The sequence below is a fragment of the Myripristis murdjan genome, chromosome 17 (genome assembly GCF_902150065.1).
Source record: "Myripristis murdjan chromosome 17, fMyrMur1.1, whole genome shotgun sequence".
NCBI lineage: Eukaryota > Metazoa > Chordata > Actinopteri > Holocentriformes > Holocentridae > Myripristis > Myripristis murdjan.
Genome location: NC_043996.1, coordinates 6284679 through 6294731, shown reverse-complemented (window position 1 = coordinate 6294731; position 10053 = coordinate 6284679). Strand labels below are relative to the sequence as shown.

The 10053-nt window shown below is 39.0% G+C and overlaps 1 protein-coding gene across 1 annotated transcript; it reads left to right on the top strand.

Moving 5' to 3' along the window:
- The first annotated feature begins 242 nt into the window (after positions 1-242).
- Positions 243-7989, top strand: rab31 (RAB31, member RAS oncogene family). The gene is made up of 7 exons (XM_030075120.1): positions 243-479; positions 1482-1561; positions 2606-2687; positions 3447-3518; positions 3893-3999; positions 6033-6142; positions 6866-7989. Exons 1-7 carry the CDS (start codon positions 444-446, stop codon positions 6961-6963), a joined length of 585 nt encoding a protein of 194 aa, XP_029930980.1. The 5' UTR covers positions 243-443; the 3' UTR covers positions 6964-7989.
- Positions 7990-10053: the final 2064 nt, after the last annotated feature.

Here is a 10053-nt window from a genome sequence, read left to right as displayed (position 1 = left end):
CCCACATGGTCACATATCCTTGGAGACTTTGTGATGAAAATGTTTTATTCCTTGTAGAGTCGTGACTAAAAAAACAATCCAAGTATGAAATACTGATGTTATTTTCTTCTATAGCATGAAACTAAGAACAACTAGGAACAATTGTGGCACTAATGTGTTAAATCTCAAACAGTGTGGTTGTCTTGAACAGATTCCGTGTTTAATATGCGCTTGTATGGAGCGAATGCACTTAGGCTTTTAATTTGATATCTGTGACCGGAAGTCGTGTCCTTAAATGTAGGTCTCTTGACACTGGCTTGGAAAAGATGGTCAGTCTGTCTTAGGGGCTGGGTTTCTCTTCTTTTATCCAAGCAAAGAGGAAAAATCTGTGTTGTAAGCATGGCGAGACAAAGACATTGAGTGAACTTTAGGAAATAATGATTTAAAAACCTCCACAGCTTGCCATGGCCATAAGGGAACTCAAAGTCTGTCTTTTAGGGGTAAGTAGCAGATGTTTTTTTGTTGTTGTTGATCCTATTTTGGGGGAAAATTCCAGCAGTCTGCTGTGCAAGTTACCGACAACATCATGAGGATATCAGCACTGACATTAACGAGAATTGGTCAGATTAACTCGGAAAGCAAATCGACTTTTGTCACAGAAATTACTTTTGGTAAATTGTAACTTTTAGAAAACTTAACAAGTGGAAGTCTGGTGATGTTGATAGTTAGCTCCGCACTGGCCGCCGGCCGGTGGGCCCTGCAGTGGTTCTGTTGTCATATACATGGATTTGTTTGTCAGTTTTTATTGTTTTTCTTTCTTTTTTTAGTCGAATAATCATCGTCTATCGTCACGGTAGTTGCTGTTTTTCTCTCGGTTTTTGAAACGGCTCTGACATTTAACCAGCCATTACGTCATCATCCGGCTAGCCCGATGCAAAAATTTGATTCTTGCTGCGTTTGCAAAACAGAGCCACTTATAAACTGACACTCATAGTCAGAGGCTGTGTTCAGCTCAGCAGCTCCTCACCAATGAGGCAAAGTGGAATGAGGAACTTGGAAAAGCCACATAACGTCTACCAAGCCTGTCCATAACACACTGGTCATCTGGCATGCACTCCCAACTAACCACACTGTTTTTTTAATCTATCCCTTGTGTTACTCCTGTGCTCTTATCTGCTCAGATTTGACTTGTATGACAGATTGATTTGAAGTGGACATTAGTGCTGTCAATATGACCTGATTATCAACAGGGCATGCAGGATACATGCCTTGGGGCCGCAAAAACCTCGAGTTTGCATGTGGATAAATTAGCAGTTTGACCGTGAACTTGCTGTGGACTACCAGGTTTGCATGTTGCCACAACAATCTGCAGTAGTTAAACATTTAAATGAAATCTGTAGGACTGCATGACTTGCCTATCTGAAAGGGTGGGCGCTTGACAGGACAGAGGCATAACAAAAATGATGACAACTGACTGTGTACAATCATCCCTATATTTTTAGGACACAGGGGTTGGAAAGTCCAGCATTGTGTGCCGTTTTGTGCAGGATCATTTTGACCACAACATCAGCCCCACAATAGGGTAAGAGCATCACAATGCGAAATCACAAAAAGACATGCATATATTGCAGGCAGTGAAAAAGATGGGAGGGAGACAAAGTTATGTGTGCCAGACCCAAATTAAGTCATCGGGTCTCAAATCTAACGTCAGTGTCACTAGGTATCAAGTTGAGTCCATGTCCCAAGTCCCATTTGAGCGGCTACGTTTAGTGAACATTACATTACAAACCAAATTGCCAAATCAAATGTTATTAACTTGAGTTTACACAAATTATATGGCTTCTCCTCCACTACAAAAGTCTGACTTGAGTTTCTGTCTTCTGTGTTGGAAGAAAGAATTTTGATCTGACATTATCAAGCTTATATTGTCATTTGACAGCACAGAAAAGTAATTGTTTGAATGTTTTTTGCCCAGTGGCCCCAAACTAATGGTTTAAGTCTGTATTATACTAACAATAGTGGATTGGATCAGTATTAGCTGGGAGCTAAAGCTTAGTACTAGGAATTGATATCAGCAAAGTATCTTGCCTCCCTAGTCTAATTATAACAGTGGCAGTCAGCTTACAGTGCACGCCTACAGTTTCTCCTAGAACTCCATTGCAAACCCTAAGCTCTACTGCAGGCCTGTAGAGAGCAGCATATTTCCACAAGAAAACATGTAGGCCTATTGGATAGAAATGCAAAAATTGCTCACTAGACAAACAGCAATACTAGTAGTAACTTGATGGACTCGATGTCACTGAAAGTCAAAATTAGAGATCTCATAGCATTCTAAGGACGTAACTGCAATTAACAAAATATGCAAGAAGTTTTCTAGAAGACAACATTACATAATTTGTTTAAAAAAAAAAAAAAAAACGTACCAAAAGGGAATCTGAGCCCACACAGCAGTTTGGGCATCAAGCCTCAAGAAAAAATATTAAGAATCATATCAAATTAATTCTCTCAATATTGGTTTCTGATCGAACTGTAAGGGTTAGGGTTAGGGTTAGAGCCTTTGTAGAATGTGTGTACATTTAGACAGTTCAGAACCACTGTGATTAAAAACTATTGTTGTTGCTTACAGAGCATCATTCCTGACCAAGACGGTGCCATGTGGAAATGAACTGCACAAATTCCTGATCTGGGATACAGCAGGACAGGAAAGGGTGAGCGCATCCATCACAGGAATCCTTCAGCCACTTATCATGGCTTTACTCCGAGGTGTTAAAACCCCTCAACTCGAGTTTATGAATCATGTTTGAAAATGAATAATCTATCAAGTTTTGTGACAGGAAGCCGTTGGTTGCACAATGAGCGTCCCCATGACAAGGAGTTATAGTTAGGCATGAAACAGGATGATTCGGCCAGGGTCGAAGTTCATGGAACCCGTGTATCATCATGGTGATTCATGTGTACAGAGAGGGTTGGAGGAGGAGGCTGACCAGACATGCCAACTGTATGGAAGACACTAGCACAAGTACTTCCTGTTCAGTTGGGAAACTGTGGCTTGAACGGTTGCTTTATCGTTACGGATTCGATTTCTTCAAGTGAAAGGGACTCCCAAGCTCTTGTATTTATCACCCAAAAACTGGGCCATTTTTGGCATCACATGTGGAATGCTAGACAGTGTAGCACTTTGTGGTACCAAAGAATGCCCAATTTTTTTGTTTGTGCATTTCATTTGAGTGAGAAAACAGTCTCACTCTGCAACTGGTTGACTATGTTGTTGATTCAAGTGCTGACAAAGAAGTGCTGCAAAAACTAAACCAAACATCACTTCTCCGATTTGTGTCCCCTTACGACGTTGGCTGTTTCTGTCACTTGCTTTCTTTTTTATGGCTCTCACCTGTTGAAATGTGCATTATAAATAAGGTTTAATGTGATGAATCATACTAAATAACATTAAATGTGTTTTCTTTTATTAGTTTCACTCGCTTGCTCCTATGTACTACCGTGGATCAGCTGCTGCCGTCATCGTTTATGACATTACAAAACTGGTAAGGAAAACTGGAGAGATTTTTCTTTAAATCAAAGGGTCGGATTGATGTGGAGAAAATCAGCAGAACACCACCATCTAATGCATTAAATGTGTAAAATGTGCTGTAAAATACATTTTGGGATACTCCTGTCAAGTGCCCTCTCTTACATTCCCTGACCTTCCCAGAGAATCTTATCAGATTGCCTGATTTTTCTTGTTGGGATACAGTTCTCATGAACCAGTGATATTACAGAAATTCAACAGTGAGAGTCAGAACAATGATTGTGGCTTTGCTTAAAAAGAGTGCTGCACACTTTGTGAACTTTGCTTGAATAAAACTGGTTTAAGCTAAATGTTATCCATCCCAGAATTGACAAGCCTTTTTTGTTGCAGGACTCCTTCCAGACACTGAAGAAGTGGGTGAAGGAGCTGAAGGAACACGGTCCAGAGGACATTGTTGTAGCCATAGCAGGGAACAAGAACGACTTAGGAGACATCAGGTGGGGAGACTTTCGTTTCTGGTGAAATGCGGGTAAAATTAGCTGTTGACAGATAAATCATTAACAGTAACCCACCACACTGGACAATAGTTGTTTAGATAGTCATTCTTATCTATGTGGCCACAGCACACCCTCTCTGATCATCTGCCAGTCAAAGTAAAACAAGATTCCTGTATCGCATTTTTCCCCTCGTGAAGTCAAAATAGTACTAGGAGACCTAAACCTCAATTGGAATACATCAGTCTCAAATACTCTCAATGATCTGTGTGACAGCCTCAATCTCATACAACTGGTTAAAGCACCTACTCACTGGGGGTCCAAGAAGAATATTCCTTGTTAATATTCAGGTCAATAAACCCCATAAATACCCTGATGTTGGGGGTTTTGCTCAATACATACATAAACAGAACTTTGACTCTAACGCGGAATGCTTTGAATTCCAGTTTGTATTACAGTAATCTAGTGGGTGTCTGTTCTTGCTCTGAGACTATCTGCTTTGAGTCATTTTATCTCTATTTAATGTTATATCAAATAAGCATGGCACCCTTAAAAAAAGCTGCAAGTTATAGACAGATCTTATGTATGTTTCACACCATAAATCTCTGCCAAATTAGAGAAAAATTGTGGGCAATTGCTGAGGCTTCTGACCTTGAATCTGATTGGCTGGCACATAGAAAGTACAGGAATGAATGTTCTGTACAAATTTCACAAATGAGATCAAATTTCTGTCTTAGTAGGATGACAAGTGGAAATCAAATGCAAATTTGGAAGTTATTCAGATCTTCAAATCAAATCCCAGAATGTTCTCATCTTTCCTAAACCAGGTGTTTTGTGATTCTTGAGTTGTTACAAACAAGGGCATCTGTGATGCTTTTAATGAACATTTTATTTAATCTGGTTACCTTTTTGAAAAACACAGCCCAACTGATGATTATCTTACATATAGTCCAGTGTCACAGCCCTTACTAACAACTCTATTGGTTGCCAAAATGCTGAAGGTTGTTTCTAGCATCATGTTTCTACCTGTGAGGTCTCTCAGGTCCTGGCTAAGATTGAGCCTCAGAAACCTACAGGCCCTGATCTGCTGTCTCCCTTTCTGCTGAAGCAGGCTGCACCACCTGTAGCTCACATTTTTAATTTGTGTATTTGTTCTGGCAGTATCCCTAAGGACTGGAAATGTGCACATATACTTACACTGATTAAGGGAGCTGATTCTTAAATAAATAATTAAATAATTTAATAATTATTGTCCTATTTCTAGACCCTCCTGTCTTTGTAAAATCCTAGAATCTCTGATATATAGTCAGTTAATGCCTTTTCTGCCTGAAATCACATTCTTAATGGTCTGGTTTTAGACCTGTAAATATACCGTAACAGCTGCATGTTCGCTCCTGAATGACATTGTGATTAGTCTGGATAGGAAGTGACATTGTGCTGCTTTCTTTAAGGCTTCTGATGCTGTACATCATAGTATTCTGTTGAAACACCCTATTGGTACTGGTATTGATAGTGCAACATATAATTGTTACATGATTGGACGCAGTGTGCTGCAGTCAGTGGGCTGAAGTGCAGATAATGTCAATATCAATAAGAGGGCGAAGCAGGGCTCTGTTTTGGGATCCTTATTGTTTATCATTTACTGTACATCAATAATTTGGGCCTTAATCTTACTGACTGTAAATATCAGATTTAGGTGGACAATAGTTATATGTGCTAGTGCCCTGCAAAATGGCTTTGATACCATTCAAAGATCTCAGTTAATTTCAAGCACTGCTAAACTGTGAAATTTGTTTACAAGAATCTATGAGCATTGCCTAAGAACAGAGCATTTTGTTTATTTTTGTCTTTTCATGTCTCCTACGTGTACCATCATCTCCTATTTTATTTCCAATCAAACTAAGGAGAAAATATGCAAGATATCAATGGGAGATCTCACATTGGTTCAAGTTTCAGATTCATACAGTATGTGTTACTGGGCTCTTGTTAGCTGTGAAACATACACACACTCATTTGAACGTCCTTCTCTCTTACAGGGAAGTGCCTATGAAGGAAGCTAAGGAGTTTGCTGAGTCAATTGCAGCTATTTTCATCGAGACTAGTGCCAGAAATGCTGTCAATGTTGAGGAGCTCTTTCAGAAAATCAGTAGGTTTCATGCTTCATATTGTTCATGTCTCTGGTTATATACTGAGTAACTCTGGAGTCTAACAGCTTGATACTCTTGACTCAAAACTCAAAGTAGTCATAGAAATAAATGAAGAAAAAGGCCTGCACTTAAAGGCTACAGACACCCTCCAAACACAAGACCAGTGTGATTTAAAATAAATAAATAAAAGAGGACAAAAGTGGACTATCATCAGCACTGGCCTCTCTGGTCTAAGCACCGTGCTAACATGGCCTCTCTCGCCTTTTTCTTCATTCATTCATTAAATTTTGCCAAGACAAATGCCTTTGTATGTATTTCATTTGGGGATTTTGACGTTTCTGATTCACTTTAATGATGTTTAGAATTTTACATTGGTTTCTTTGGAATAAATGTCAACTTATTTTTTCCATGTTAACAATGACTTGTGAGTAAGTAAATATGTATCAAGCTTTGTGGTGCCCCAGAAGCCCCTTTTTACCTAGTTCATATTACACGTTGTTTTATGGTTGCTGGTATTGTGATAATGAGACTCCAGTGCAAAATTCGCAGGTTCAGCTCCTCTGTATTAGGATTTTTACTCTGATCATGCATAACATGCACTTTACCAGTCATATTGTAATTTCAGTGACACACATAGTATCTGGTACTCCGATATTTAGAACGCCTAGATTATTTATTGCACAAGATGGAAACTCAGCTAATAATCCGGTGCTGTATTTCAGGTAAACAGATTCCGCCCCTGGAAAACCCTGAAGTGGACAGCAACGAATCATTTAAACTCACCCGGCAGCCGCCTCCGTCCACCAGACGATGCTGCTAGTACCAGCAAACGCCGATGAAATGATCACCTTCAGCTCCAGGGACCTCCGCCCAGTCACCTCAGTGCACAGTCCACACAGCACACAATGCCTTTTTCCATGGAAAGAGAAGCACAGTGGACAGACAGAGAGGCAAGCTTTGATTTGAGGTCAAGTGCAACATTAAACAGAAAAGAGCAGTATTAGATAGGTCACTGCTAAAAATCCCCGCACATTTTACCGAACTATTGCAGTGACTCCAGCTCTGATGAGGACAGGGAGCAGAAAGCCTTCAGTTTGTCCCCCTCAGGTGGTGTTTTGCTCAAATTACAACTTGCTTTTGTAGCTCTACCAGTGCTGTATGGTGCATAGTATATTACAAGTAGGCATAACAGTTTAGTTAGTATCTGTTTTATCCCATGATCCATAATAACTTGTAAAACAAGCAAAAATGAATAGCAAGTCATCTAGTTGATCTAGTTGATGTGCCTTATAAACCTGGGCTTGGATTGTTTATACAATATTACATATTCAGTTTCTCTCCCGGAGCTGTTGTGTGCATGTATGTATCACACATGTTTAGAATTTCATCAGATTATTTGAACAGTAGGTTGTCAGGATGTAGCCAGAATGAGCATACATTTCTATTACTCAGTTGCAGTGGCTTCACATTCCAGTTTGCCATGTGTTGTAATACATATCGGCTATGTAAGGGTTTAACTATAATGCTGTAGACTGACCAGCTTCAAAGCCCAAATTGTAATTGCAGTATGACACCCCCTGTTTGAACACTGTGACCCACTACCAGCTTTGTTTACATAGCAGTTCATTGAAAATGTTTTTTTTTTTACTCTCTCAAATGTATCGTCTGAGCATGTTATACAGGGACTGACAGCATATGACTGCCAAACATGAGTTTTCCATTCCAGCAGAAAAAGGGTTACATTTGGATGGTCTAGAGTGAAGTAGGCCTGCGTTTTGCCTCATGATGGGCCCATGAATCTCCAAACAGCTTGTTTCCTACGCTACCATAACTCTGAAAGAATGTATAGGAATATGACCTCCATTTAGATGGGCAGATATAATTTGGCTTGTTAAAAAAATGGCAAAGGGGTAACAAGACAGTCATTACATTAGGGCAGTTACTTATATTGAAATTCTTAATTATGGATGGGCTGTCTTACTGTATCTTTGGCAGTAAAACCTTTGTATTTGACCACTTGACAAATGTATAATGGCACTTTTGCATACATTTAATTAAGTATTATTTGAGTTACCTTTTGTTAAGTGTTGAAATAATTACAGTACAGTATTTGTTTTTCCTTAGCCACCTTCCTCAGCCACTTTGTGGCTACAATATGATTCTATAGACATGTATCAGTATTTCTGGATCTACATTTTCATTGGTTAAAGAAAAAATGTTTACATTTTCACTTTTGTTATTTAGAAAAATGTGCCCATTTTATTCTCTCAATTTTACATGATAGGTTAGTGGAGTTTGAGCTGCAGTTTTTAATATAATTACTGAATCATTTTGCACATCATTAACTAGCCCTAATATGTATCGTTCTTTACTGTATGATGAGTAGATCCAGTCTCCGTTCAGAAGTCTGGCAATTAATGTGGCCATGCTTTTTGGAAAAGAACACCCCTTTGCAAAACGTGACTCAATTCTTTTTCTGAATCATCAAGTCTCACCGGTAAATCTTTGGCAACTGAAATTGAAAACAGAAATGATAATAAGATGTGCTCAGTGGATAAAATGTATGCCACATTTACTAGTAGGCTGTGATGATTTCCAAAAAGTCCTTACTTGTGTTCTACAAGGTTTGCACATTTGCTGAATGCTGATACAGAAGCCCACATTAAATTGCCAACTTTCTTTAATGGAGTTTGACATGGCATTATTCTACATGAGAGAACAACCCATATGGAGCAAAGATTTACCAGCGTGCACATGAAGGTTACACAAGCAATTTTATTGAGATTATGTGCTGCCATTTTGACAAGATCATTATTTCTATTGACTGCTATTTTCATAGTCATACAAGTGCCTTTTTTTTTTCTTTTTTTTTTTTTTTTTTTTTTACCTTTTTCTAAAGAATGTTTCATGACATGGATAAAAAAAAAAGCATACTGCTAGATAGATGCATGTATTGCTAGTCTAAAACAGTACAGACTAATTGTATGCATAACAATCTACTTTGAAACAGCCAGTTATGCACATTGATGTTAATACTGTCTTCCTGTGTCATGCTACCCTGTATCCTCTAGACCAGATTAACTTTTGTACATTAACCTGTGTAATAAAGTAGTAATAATTCTGTTTTCCTTATTTTTGTTACTTTAAACCAATTGGAGGATACAAAAATGTAATTTTTATAGGTTATCTAAGAAATTGGGAATACTTTTGTCAATTATTCAAAAACCTTGCTGCATTAATTGTGAGTGTACAGTGGTGAGAGACCAGAGAGAAGACCTGAGAGACAGCTCATGTCTTGGATATGACCCCGTGACATCAGGAGTATATCTCTTACTCCAGTGAGGAACCTCAGTAACCAGCACTCTCATGTAAAAATGATAAGATAAGGCTGCAAGGTATATGTGAAGCACTTACTGCAGTCCTTCCAAGTAGTTGTAAACACAGTATGTATGCCTGGCTTTGTTGACTCTGTCCAGAACTGACCAAACTGGACGGCAGTGGACCCACCCCTCAGATGTTTTCCTCCAGCTCTTATGTAAGCAACTCCAACTATGGAAACCAGAACCATTTGTTGCTCCCCTACTACCTTTTGGCTCCAAATCCTGAATAAGTCTGGAGGCACTCAACAGAAAAATTGCCTTGTGTTACTCCTGTACATATTCTCATACAGTTATATGACCTCTTGAAATGCTGTAAATAGAGGAGCATTCCACAGGGTCCTTTTCAGTACATTTTAGTGGATTACCCTGTTAGCAGCTTACAGAGGGGAGGTCTACATTTCTTGTCACGAAGATGGATTTAACCGTAGCCAAGGCTGTCAATGGTCTCCACAGAGAATGGAGTGGAATACTAACAGGAGTTCAGACTGAGCAAATACTCTGGCTAAAACATCAGGGTTCATTTCCACAAA